Source organism: Solea solea, chromosome 1, assembly GCF_958295425.1.
Source record: "Solea solea chromosome 1, fSolSol10.1, whole genome shotgun sequence".
Lineage (NCBI taxonomy): Eukaryota > Metazoa > Chordata > Actinopteri > Pleuronectiformes > Soleidae > Solea > Solea solea.
The window spans coordinates 27,713,460-27,726,537 of record NC_081134.1 but is presented as its reverse complement, the minus strand read 5'-3'; the positions used below and the strand labels follow the sequence as shown (position 1 = coordinate 27,726,537).

Sequence of the window (13,078 nt, the reverse complement as noted above, 5' to 3'; positions counted from 1 at the left end):
TCTCAACAAACAAACAAACACACAAACACAACAAACAAACAACTGTTGCGTCTGCGTCATGTGACATAAACACGTGGTGTTTGTGTTTCAGATCATAAACAAAGCAAAGAGAGACCCGACAGAAGAGGTGGAGATTCTGCTGAGATACGGTCAACATCCCAACATAATCACGCTCAAAGACGTGAGTTTAACACACTTTATGTTTCACTGGTTTAATTCTCTTTAACATCCAGAATAACAATACATTGATTATTTCATTGATTCATCTGATTTTTCTTTCAGTCTTAAAAGATTATATTTTTTTTAAATATTCAACATTCAAATGAAACTGGAACCAAACATTTTTTATTTACACAGATTTATATCAAATTTTCTGTCCTTTTTTTATAATAGATTAAAATATGTTTAAATAAAGATCAGAAATGTTAGTTTTTACTCTTTTTTGGACTCTTGTAAAATGTTGTTTTGTATTTTCTGATGTTGTTTGTTTGTCTCTAAGGTCTATGACGACGGTCGCTCCGTCTTCCTGGTCACAGAGTTGATGAAAGGAGGAGAACTGCTCGACAAAATCTTGAGGCAGAAGTTTTTCTCTGAGCGTGAGGCGAGCGCCGTCCTCTACACCATCACCAAGACGCTGGAGTATCTGCACGTGCAGGGAGTACGTTCTTCACAGTTCTTCATACTTCATCAACACTTCAGTGCTGTCAGTTAAAGGCGTTACTAACGGCATTAGCACAAACCCATTTTAACGGCGTCAATTTATTTAATTAACGTTCTTTTTGACCCAGCAAACTTTGTAGGTTTTTTTTCCACATTCTGTTGCAACAACTAGTAATGTTAGAAAAACTACAATACCACACCGGATCTAGCTCGACCAGAAACAACACAACAGACACGCTGTGAGCCGGCCACAGAGTAGCAGGCTAATGTTCCGTTGTGAGTGGATTCTCCGTCTCCAACGCAGCCTGGATCATTTCTCCACGCACTCCCCACAATGATGTATGTCATGATGTATGCAGTGTTACCAACCACGCTGGCAGACCCCCGAACCATAGTACGGAGACCACCAAGACTAGCTAGCTCCTTTAGCTCCTATTCACTCGTTACGACAACAACACATTAAACGGTAAACGCACAATAAGATGAATGAATCCGCAGGGTGTTGATGAGCTTTAAAATGAGAAAAAATAATTGGACAAAAAGAAATCAAGGGACATTTAGATTAGATAAAAATGTTGAAAATATTTGAATCGTTTGACAGCACTAATTAAAACACAGAATTCACCTTTATTTACACAGTGACAGGCAGGAAATCTAACAGGAAACGTTCTGTGCCTGTGTGTGTGTGTGTGTGTGTGCGTGTGCGTGTGCGTGACAGGTGGTCCACAGAGACCTGAAGCCCAGTAACATTCTGTACGTGGATGAGAGCGGGAACGCCGAGTCCATCAGAATCTGTGACTTTGGTTTCGCCAAACAGCTGCGAGCAGAGAACGGTCTGCTCATGACGCCGTGTTACACCGCCAACTTTGTCGCTCCTGAGGTTGGTATGACCACGCCCCCTCATCCTCTCATCCTTGTCCTTTGTAGATAGACAGGTCGTAGGTCGGTAAACAGACTGCAAAAACTGATTTTCAGGAAAGTAAAATAAACTTGTTTATGAGACACTTTCCTTATTTTTGGCCCAAAAAGAAAAACAACAAAAATCTAAATCATCAGAAATGACAGTTTTACTTGAATGTAACGAAAGCTTTAGTGAAATCACTGCTGTTTATGAAGTTGTTTTTCCAAAATGGCCGACTTCTGGGTGGGCGGAGCACATGGATGTACATTAGAAATTAGTTTGGAATCATGAGAGCAACGAGTTTACCAAGTTTGCTCAAAATCGGAACGACTATGTGCGACAAATTTAGCATTTAACGCAATTTTGGCGACTTTATCTCTCGCATCAAATATTCCCCAAAAAATTCCTCAACAAACTTTGGAGTAACACGACTTTTGTCTGACCGTGACCTTGTGGGGGCGCTATACAGCCCTGAAGCTCCGTACGGGTTCATGCTCTCACCCGCTAACCCTGACATTCGTGGCTTGTTGTTTGTGTGGTCAGGTGTTGAAGAAACAGGGATATGATGCAGCCTGTGACATCTGGAGTCTGGGAGTTCTGCTCTACACCATGCTAACAGGGTCAGACACACACGCACTGTTAGTGTATGTTTTTAAATCAATGAATCACATGACGTTAGAAACGACTTTACGTCTCTGGTTATTCTGCAGCTTCACTCCGTTTGCCAACGGTCCTGAAGACACTCCGGAGGAGATCCTGGCTCGCATCGGCAGCGGGAAGTTCTCTCTCAGCGGAGGATACTGGACGTCTGTGTCCACTGAGGCTAAGGTGAGGACGCAGACGCTGAGTGTCCTCATCATCAAGACGACAGACACACACGTATCTGACAAAGAAAGAAGCTGAAAAATGACAGAAAGTAGAAAATATTCACATTTAAGCAGCTGTAAATGTTTAATGTTTGTTCTGACTCTGTAAACCTGTGACCCGTCAGGACCTGGTGTCGCGGATGCTGCACGTGGACCCTCACCAGCGGCTGACGGCGGGTCAGGTTCTGCGACACCCGTGGGTGACGCACAGAGACCAGCTGCCCAAATACACACTCAACAGGCAGGACGCGCCGCACCTCGTCAAGGTGACGCACACTCCATCTGTACACACACACACACACACACTGCTGCTGTTTGTTGTCATGGACACGACCCACATATCCACTGAGGCGTGAGCATGTTCGTGTCTTTATCTCACTGTGAGACAGTGGTTTGTAAACCTCTCACTCTCCCACACCAAAGTCCACAGAGAACATCAGTGATTTTAGCTGCAGGGACACAGTAGCTGCTGGTCCTCTGCTGCCTCGTGTGGTCACTTTGTGTCACTGAGGTCAATCTGAATGAAGATTTTCAAATGCTGAATTCACAAAATAAGACATTTGAACTTAGTGATGATGCAGCAGTGGATCAACAACTCCTGTGTGCTGTGATGTTAAAGTCACTGATTTTCTCTCTGGGCTTTGGTGTGGGAGAGTGAGTAGTTTACAGACTTCTGTCTCACAGTGAGATAAAGACACGAACATGTTCTTAAGCCATCATAGACAAGATTTTGTCAGGTTTATGCCAGAATTGTTCCTTTAAATTCATCCAAGACGTAAATAACACGTCACTGTGTCATCTCTTTGTCTCCGCCTCCTCAGGGAGCGATGGCCGCCACCTACTCCGCCCTGAACAGGAACGTCCCCCCGGTCCTGGAACCGGTGGGTCGTTCCACTCTGGCACAGCGGAGGGGGGTTAAGAAGATCACATCCACCGCTCTGTGACCTTTAAGCCCCGCCCCCTCACCTCCACCCACCAACTCTGACCTCGATCTGATCTCTGCCGGCTCCTCCCTCCCTCCTGTCCACTGCGGGGCGGTCCGGCAGGACAGACTACTGATGGACATGCTAACGCCAAATATGAGCACAGAGATGGCCGCTGACGCCTGGCCCCGCCCCCATGGCCCCCCCCCCTTCTTTCTCCGCTGTCCTGCACCTTAACGGACACGATTGGCTCTTGTCCACTGTCTCGCTGTAGTCCGTCACCTGGGCGGAGTCTTTGCTTCGGACAATCAGAGCTGCCTCGAAAACGCGGAGCAAAAAAAGAACGTACTGTATTTATAGACTTCAAAGATAAGGGGCGGTATCTGGCGAACGTATGGAAATCTTAACGTGTGCATTTATAGGAGCCACGGTTTTAACCTCAATGAGCCTCCGAGAAGACGGCGTCCACGATAAATAACGACGGTGGGCGTAAATGACGGCGAGAGGCAGAATATCGTAGCCTCTGCTCTGATATGTCGCTGTTTTGACTTTAAAATGAATCGCAAATTTAAAAAAGACACAGGAAATTAGAGTCGTCTGATTGTAAATAAGCGATTCAATTCTGAGTGTTTAGGGAGTCCAGGATTTTACTTTTATGATCAAACCACAAACAAAACTCGGTTAAACATTTCTCTGATTGTCGACAAACATCGCAAAATCTCGTGAATTAGATTGGGAGTACGTAAAGAACCACGTACACATTTCCGATTAAATTCAGTAAAACAAAGGAAAAATATTTGAGCTCGTGAAACAAAAACAAGCCGATCAAAGCATGTTAGCATTGTTGTTCGCCACAAAAAATATGCAAATTGGTGCGAGGAAACCGTTAAAAGAAAAACAAATAAACTGTTTCTTACGCAAAGTTCGCACAACCCAATTTTTTGTTTGAAAAATTCGCGCCACAAATATTTTCCGATCAAACTAGCAGATTCAAAGCACGTTAATGTTGGGTTTTCGCCCCCCTAGTGGTCACGTTTTTAAATACACTTCACAAAAATTATGCAAAGTGTTTCGAGGAAACCGTTCAATCGCTCAGTTCACACAGCGATTTTGTGTGTGTGTGTGTGTGTGTGAAAATTAGCAATTAAAAGCTTTTCAGCACGAGCTGCAAATGTTAATGATCTATGCCACCTGGTGGACACAGACGGGAAACAACTCAGGTTTCTAAGAAATCAATTTTCTTTTTTTTAATCTGTGAGACGTGAAACAAAGAAAGCACAAACATCTTAAATTTAATCGGATTAAATAATCTGGATTCAAACTTAATCCAGGAGTTCTGTTGTGAGGATGATGTTGATGATGTTGACGACTCTGCAAAATCCTTTAAAACCTGGTCACATGATCTTCAGCCTTCACATTCACTGACAACTTTTTTTCTCTTTAAAGCTGCAGTAGGTGAGTTTTTTGTTATCATTATTGGTCAATAATTTAAATAATAATCTTATGTCATGATGTAAATCACGTGACCCACAGTGACAGGAGACTTTGACCAATCACAGAACAGTTCAGAGAGAGGGAGAGACGACGCCTCCTGTTGGTTGGCTTTAGTAACAACTTTATTTCTGCAAAGAAACAAGCGAGAAAAAAGAAGCTCAAATAAAGAGTTTGTTGGAGGGCCTAAACTGGAGCCTTGTGGAACACCACTAGTTTAACTTTCGCCGTTACAGGAAAAATCCAACAAAAATGATTTTGAATTAATACCAAAAAAAATCAAAACACTTGCTGACTTCAGAATTTACCTAAATAAAATCCCGTAATAGAAAATATCAAAAAAATGTGTTCACATTATCACAAATTTAATGCCAGACGTTCAGATTTTACAGCTTGAAACCCTAAAAAGATTTGTCACTGTGGGCGGACCCTTTGTGTCTGTGATTATCTGGGAGGAGCTACAGACAGAGAGACTCCACCCCCAAAAATCCTGCGTATGAAACTCGATGATTAATAATTGCTTTTCTTGCGATCCTGCCTACTGTAGCTTTAAAGTTCAGCCTGGCATCCTGGGAAATAATTCATTGAATATATGTCTGACGATTCTGACCGTTAATATTCCTTTATTTCACTTAAAATAAAAATTAAATATACGATATATATATATATATATATTTTATATATATATATATATATATATATATGATGAAATATGAAAATATCTGGAATTTTAATGACTATAAAAATAAAAATTATAAATCAGTGAAACTAAAAACAACAATAATTAAAGAATAATAATCATTAAAGGTTAAAGGTGTGATTTAGTTGCTCCTGAAAACGTTTGACCACTAGATGGCACTAACTTCTCCACACAGGTCCTTTAAGTCACATGAACCCACAACAGTATCGCAAAAAAAAAAAACACAGTGTGTGGACGTGTGGACTGAGAAGACAAACGTCGTCTTCATCGTCCTGCGTCTCTTCTTCAGTGATTGTTTTTTTGTTTTTTATCGCATTTAAAACATAAAAATATAAATATATATAAATGTTGATTATTTTTCATGTACAGCTCTGGGATAAAGGAATGTAAACGGAATAATTTTGTTTAGTTTTTTTTCTGTAATGATAAATAGGTGAACAGCTTTTTTCTCTCTCTCTCTCTCCTCCTCTTCCTCTTCCTCTTCCTCTTCATTCTCTTCCTCTCTCTCTATGTCACAGTCAGTTCCTGCTGCTATTCCAGCTCCATGTTTTTGTACTCACTCTGAGAGCTGGACTTTCTATTAAAAACAATAAAAAGAAAAGAAGACAAATCACACAAACAGATTATTGGACTTGATTATTGGACTTCCAGGAAAGACAAATTCACTTAACCAGGATTTAAATGATGTTTAAATTTGAGCACAAAAAAATAACTCATAAAAAGTTTCAAACTTTAAAAAGACGACGTCCACAAACCAAAGAGAAATAAATTAAACATAATCTCAACAGAGAAGCGGAAATCACAGATTATTTTCACTTTTTCAAGAAAATTCACTGAAACTCTGAAGGTTTGTTTTGCTCCATAAAAACAAAGAAATCATTAAAAAACTGATTCATTTTGTGTTTGTGGACAAAAATATGTTTGAGAAACATCATAATTTCCACGTTTGATCGACATTTTATGAACAAAACAATAGAATAGAATAGAATAGAAATACTTTATTCATCCCCAAGGGGAAATTGTATCAACATAGCAGCAATACAAACAAATATTATAAACATAAAATGTAATGTAAACATAAAATGTAAAATGTGCAACAGTGGGGAAAAAATTGTGCAATAATAAAGGAATGGCATAAAGGAGTGCAATGGAAAGAAAACTTGATTCATCGATTATGATAATAGTAGTTGTAACAGTCATTAGTTATCACTTTACGGAAGCAAAAAGGTCAGAGGTCGACAGGTAAGTGAATAAAGAAATATTTTATAAACATTAAAATATGAAAACTAGAATATGTAATATATACGAGAAGATTAAAAAATGTTTGTTTCTTCTGAACGTGACACTTTCAAAAAGATGAGGAATGAACGGCACATTTGACTTTAACTTGATATTTAACCTTTCTATTAACCTTTTTTTTTATATAAATATAAAAACTGAGACGAGACAGGCACGAGAAGCAATAACAGATTAAATCTACAAGGAGGCGATAAAGTGACGTTTACGAGTTATAATTACATTACATGTCATTTTGTCATGTCATATAATGAAAGTAAAACACCACAAAAATTACGACTTATTTAACCCTGAAATGTATTTTTATTTGTTTTATTCAATATCATCACATCTATCTATGTATCTATCGATGGTGATTAACAGTAGCTTACTGCCACCCTGTGGTCGTAGAAAACACTTACACTCCGCATTCATCCTTCCGTCCTTGGTATTTTGTGTCTGAAACCGTTTCCTTTTTCAATAAAGCACTCGGTGTTTTGAACGTGTGAGTGGTTGGCGCATGCGCAGAGCAGCATAGCACAGTCTGAGCCTTTAGCGTTAGCTCATATCCTCCTCATCATCATCTTTGTGAACATTTGTTGTTGAACAGCGCGTGGTTTGTATCGAGCGGGATTTTCGCGAATCTTTGTGACAGAACATGCCCAAGAATAAAGGTGAGTCGCGCCGCGTGGACGTGTTTTAGCGCGTGTCAAAGTGTGTGTAGTTGTGAGTTCGCGCCGCGCAGACACACGCAGTGAAAACGTGACACTCAGCGGCTAACGCTAGTTAGCATCACGATTAGCGATTTTACCGCCACAGTTTCTACGTTTTTACTCAAACACAACAGAAAATAAGTCTGGTTTAACCCGGGTTAGTGAATACCGGGTCAGTATGTCCAACTGTCCCGTGTTCACTGTCAGAATAATGACACTGTTAGCAGTTAGCTCCGAGTTAAACCCCACCCGGTCTGGCCTGGGTCATTTTTTTTCTAACTTATCCTCAACTAACCCAAGATAACGCCAGTTAACTCTTTACCTGGTTATTTGACTAATAGAACTCAACTATGTCAGCGTATTTACAATTTAATAGATAATCTGGACTCAAGATACAGGAACACGTAGTTGGATTCTTGTGAATCAGAAATGCTAATTTACGATATTTTAACGTAAACTCTTATCAGCGCAACTGGCGTAAATCTTTCCGTCTGTGTGTGTGACGTATGTCATCGCAAATGTGTTTAAGTGTTTATTGTCGAATTATTTCTAAAATGACGCTGAATTCTAATTCAGGATAAGTGTATCTTCTTTTCACCCCAATGAAAGCTGTACATTCTTTGAATAAATTCAGTTTTAATTAGTTTTAATTAATTAGTTAGAGCGACGTAAGAGATGATCTCTAACTGGAATTCTCAATCATCTGTCGGTTATTTTTTCGGTTAATCGGGTCAAACCTGGAAACGATGATCTTGTGTTTTTGTCCACAAACACAAAATGATTCAGATTTAATGATTTCTTTGCTTTTATGCAACAAAGAAACTAAAACAAAGAAAAAATATTCCCATTTAAGAAGCAGAAAAATCACAGTAACTTGTAACAGTTGTTGGAAAAACACTCAATTATCTAAATAGTTGAGGATTCATTAAGTAATCGATGAATTGTGTCAAATGTGAGTGATTTTATGAAAACTACAGATTTCTGTTGCCAAGATACGGTTAATAACGTTAAAATGAATTACTGCTTAAAATATCTCAAATTAAATCTAAATAACCGTTAATTTCTCATTTGAGATACAGAGATGCATCTTTACGATGATTTACATCATGGATTAATTTGTCAATTTCTGATTTCTTTGTTATCTGGAGCAAAGAAAGCTGAAGATTCAGAGAGAGAGCGTTTTATTATTTTAAAAATAGAGTTTAATCTGTAACTAAAGGGTGACTCTTCATAATTCCAGTCTGAGATTCTGTGTCTACAGTTTCATTCTGAAGAGTCATAATTCCAGGCAAATGAAAGATGTTGAGATGGAAGTGTGAAGAACTTACTTCTGTATCACAGGGTCTCTCACAATGCGATACATGGTCCACAATACCAATAACATTGTGATACAACAACTCTGTGATCATCGATATCCCAAGACAATTATACTTCGATTAGGGATGAAACAAATATTCCATTACTCGGTTTTTGTTTTCTGGGATTTTTCAGTTTCTTAAATGTGAATATTTTCTAGTTTCTTTGCTCCAACTAATTTACTGTGACATGAAGTTGAAAGTCGAAAATACAAGTTCAGGAACGCCCCCGAAGTAGGAGCTCTAACGTGAATGAATGTAAACTGACGACATCTCGTCTGTGTTTACAGGTAAAGGAGGAAAGAATCGGCGACGTGGAAAGAACGAGAATGAGTCTGAGAAGAGAGAGCTGGTGTTCAAAGAAGACGGACAAGGTGAGTTCTGGTTCTGGATCCAGACTGTACTAGTGTTTCCTCAAGGATTAACAGGGTTTTTCACCTGAAAGTCAAATCATTAATCCTGGCATGACTACTTCAGAGATTATTAGTATGACCGTATTTCAACATGGAGTCATGGAGTCGTTTATGTAACAATTCCTATTCCCAGGACCAAGAATGTTTCCAATAATCTCACCTAATCCCAACCTCACTCATGCTTTTACCTAAAGAAATATTGTCGTACACATTGAAACCATCACTGGGATTAGACAAATGTTTATCTGTGATGTTAATTTAGACACTGAATCTTCATATCTCTTTAATATGGTTCTATCTAAATGTTCTTTATTTAATGGTGTTATTATTTAACGACTCTCTCTGACCAATCAGTGACCTGCAGTCTGTTGACGTCACATTGTAGCATCGGCTCAATGTGGTTTTTGTCTCTGTAGCATCGGCTCAGCTCACCTGGAACCTCATCAGAGCAAGAACTAGGGCTGTATGATAAATGGTTAAAAAAATCGCGATCTCGATTTACAATGACAATTGATCTCATTTCTAAATGACAACGATTCTTCTGCGTTTTATTTCATTTGCTATTTCCCTCTGGGAGTTTCCTCGTCGCTGGCTTCTCTCTCACCACTTGTAGTCTTTACATCACGTGATTCAGTGGAGGTGAAGTCATCTGCAGCTTAGTTAACGAGCAGCGGCGCTGAGCGAGTGCAGCACAGAACACGGGAGAAAGTGTGAGCTGAGGAGAAATAAATACAAAACAGAATCTGATGAAAACCCTGGAGGTCGTGACGAGAATCACACGACCACCTGACTCACCAAATCCACCAGACTCCTGTGAATTTGCTTTGCTAAATGTTGGAGATGAAGCCACATTTTTAACTCATCTACAGTTCAGTGTTGTTCAGCTTTGATTCTTGTGTCTCTTTCTGTAAAGTTATAATATAACTTTACTTGAATGCCTAACTGAATGTTTCTAATCTTTTGTTCATGGGTGTATTAAACATTTCCATTTGTGAAAAAATCATGATCTCAATTCTGAGCAAAGATAATTGTGACATATTTCCCAGAATGGTTTTATCAAGAAGTAAAACAGATCGCAGGGACTGGGTTCTGTCACTGAGGGAAAAACAACACAAAATGATTAGAGTGGAGTTACACCGAGCTGAGTCAAGCTAGACGTTGGTATGGGAACGACACGGCATTTTGAGTCGATTGTCGAGGTCCATGTGTCGAATTTTTGTTGAAAGTGTTTTTTCTCTTTTACAGCAGCAATGCAGAGGGTGGAAAATATTCTACACTGTACTTCATTTTAGGCTCAAACATGGCTGTAATGTCCAATATTGATCTTGGTAATAATATTGGTCCTGTCCCTAGTTAGAACTGTACGTTTGAAAACACCGTTAGACTCTGATGACTCGATATGTGATAACTGACACCGACGCACATTTTACATCTTTATTTCCATCTTTTTCAAAATTATAATTGTCCAATTGTGTCACAGATATTTCTCCCATAAAGAAGAATTCTTCCAGTCTGTGTAATGAAGGATTTGTGTGACATGTGATCCAGTATCAGCCCATCTCTTAAACGTGGTGTTTCCAGAATACGCTCAGGTGATTAAAATGTTGGGGAACGGCCGTTTGGAGGCCATGTGTTTCGACGGCACCAAGCGACTCTGCCACATCAGAGGAAAACTCCGGAAAAAGGTGGGAACGTCCTCGCTGACCTTTAACCTTTTCTCACACACGGTCCACACTGCTGAGTCAGCACAGACTCTGTGTGTGTGAGTCACGTGGTGTAATCTCTGCTTTGTGTTTTTTCTTTGCTCCAGGTTTGGATTAACACGTCAGACATCATCCTGGTGGGATTGAGAGATTACCAGGTGAGTTACACCTCATTGTCACTGGTTTAATCATGGTTTAAACCAGTTTAAATGTGTTTAATATGGATTCACCTCTGCAGTGCACTCAGGTTTGTTGTTGTCTTTATCTGTGTTGTGTTGTCTTTCTCTCTGTTGTGTTGTCTTTGTCTCTGTTGTGTTGATTTTGTCTCTGTTGTGTTGTCTTTGGCTGGGTGGGGTTGTTTTTGTCTCCGTTGTGTTGTCTGTGTTGTTGTTTTTGTCTCTGTGGTGTTGTTTTTGTCTCTGTTGTGTTGTTTTCTTGGTCTCTGTTGTGTGGTTGTTTTGTCTCATGAATCCTGATTTGTGTTCCAGGACAACAAAGCTGACGTCATCCTCAAGTACAACCCAGACGAGGCTCGCAGTTTGAAAGTGTACGGAGAGCTGCCCGAACATGGTGAGTTTTTTTTCTTTAATAATTACTTTATTTACTTTAATAACTGTCTCTTAAAGTGAAGACATTTCTGTTTCTGCTGCTCACATTTTTGAAAACCATCATCAATCGTCCTCCTCATCGCCTTCTTCTGTGGTGGTTTTATTTTGTTGACTTCCTCCTGTTTTAACACCTCCTCTTCTTTTTCTGTGGTGCTTTTATTTTGGTGACTTCCTGTTTTAACGTCTTGTCTTCGTCCTCGCAGCCAAACTGGACTTGGACACTCTGGGCAACGTCGATGACGACGTGCAGTTTGACGACGATTGTGACGTCGATGACGACGACGACATTGAGGAGGTGAGCGATTTTATTTGAACCTGTAATCTGCTCTAAAAAGTTTAAGATTTAAAAAATTATAAAAGATTTGAAAGACTACCGAAGAGGATTAGGACCAACTGGGAAAAAAATGAAAACCTCAATTCTGACTTTCTCGTAGTTCAAACGTTTTCTCGTAGTTGGGACCTTTTCTCTCAATTCCAACATTCTAGTAATTCTGACTTTTTCTTGTAGTTCAGACGTTTTCACATAGTTAGGACTTTTTCACGTAATGCTGACCCTTTCTCCAAATTTTCCAAATTTTGATTTTTTAAATTCTGACCTTTTTTTTTCTTATCGGGGAGAATAATAATCCAGTAGTGTAAAAAACGTGGTAGAATTTTCTGAATCGGACGAACATCGTGATGAATGAATCGTTGAATTTGGCTGGAAAATGATAGCACTGATAACACTGAGAGCACTGACTATAGAATAATGAACTCTAATGAATGAATGAATAATAATGAACTCGAATGAGTGATTAATAATGTGCGTTTTGTTTTGTGTGCAGATCTAAAACAGCTGCTTCTGGAGGACGAGGACATTTTTACTGGAGATGCTCCCACTGAGATATTCTGAACCGAAACATCGCAACAACAATTAATAATCGCGACTTTTTTTATTCTGATCAGCCGACGCTAATCCGACAGATTAACACACTTGACTGATTATTACTACGTTTAATTTAATTTGTCTCCGGCCTGGTTCTCAGCAGGAGACCAAGTTCACTGTCAGGGTAAAATCAAAGCTGCTGCAGCACCCCCAGCTGTACACAGCGGTACTGCAGCTGCACTGTGGAATAAGAGCAGGCTGATAATCCAGATTAACATCTGGAGCATTTCTAGATTTGTACGTGTTGCCGTCTCCTTCACGTCAAAGTAGTTTCTCTCTTTTTCGCCGCAGAGTCTGAACTCTCTAGTTTTTCTTTTCTTTTTTTTTTTTCTTTTTTTTTTCATCTTCAGCAGCAAACGCGACTTCTTTTTAAAAACAAATGTATTTATATTAATTTCACGTTTGTGTGGAATTGAAACAGAAATCTCTGCATTCGCCAAAAAATAAAAAGAGGGGAAAAACTTTGTGTTTTTCTTTCTTCTGGCGGCCGTGGTTTTCTTTGTAGCTTAAAACAAACAACAAATAAATCCGATAAAACCACATGA

The 13,078-nt window shown here is 39.4% G+C and overlaps 2 protein-coding genes across 3 annotated transcripts in view; both read left to right on the top strand.

The window, feature by feature from the left end:
• Window positions 1–6,164, top strand: part of rps6ka3b (ribosomal protein S6 kinase, polypeptide 3b) — a 39,402-nt gene extending 33,238 nt beyond the window's left edge. For both annotated transcript variants that reach the window (XM_058650151.1, XM_058650143.1), the window contains 7 exons: window positions 92–181; window positions 500–658; window positions 1,379–1,540; window positions 2,105–2,181; window positions 2,272–2,389; window positions 2,553–2,693; window positions 3,249–6,164. In XM_058650151.1, coding sequence (XP_058506134.1) covers window positions 92–181; window positions 500–658; window positions 1,379–1,540; window positions 2,105–2,181; window positions 2,272–2,389; window positions 2,553–2,693; window positions 3,249–3,371 — 870 coding nt within the window. In that variant the 3' untranslated portion in view covers window positions 3,372–6,164. The remainder of the gene's footprint in view (window positions 1–91; window positions 182–499; window positions 659–1,378; window positions 1,541–2,104; window positions 2,182–2,271; window positions 2,390–2,552; window positions 2,694–3,248) is intronic.
• Window positions 6,165–7,324: 1,160 nt separating this feature from the next.
• On the top strand, window positions 7,325–13,078 carry eif1axb (eukaryotic translation initiation factor 1A X-linked b). The gene is made up of 7 exons (XM_058645830.1): window positions 7,325–7,490; window positions 9,175–9,258; window positions 10,879–10,982; window positions 11,108–11,158; window positions 11,489–11,570; window positions 11,812–11,903; window positions 12,433–13,078. The coding sequence occupies exons 1-7, from the start codon at window positions 7,475–7,477 to the stop codon at window positions 12,436–12,438; spliced, it is 435 nt and encodes a 144-aa protein (XP_058501813.1). The 5' UTR covers window positions 7,325–7,474; the 3' UTR covers window positions 12,439–13,078.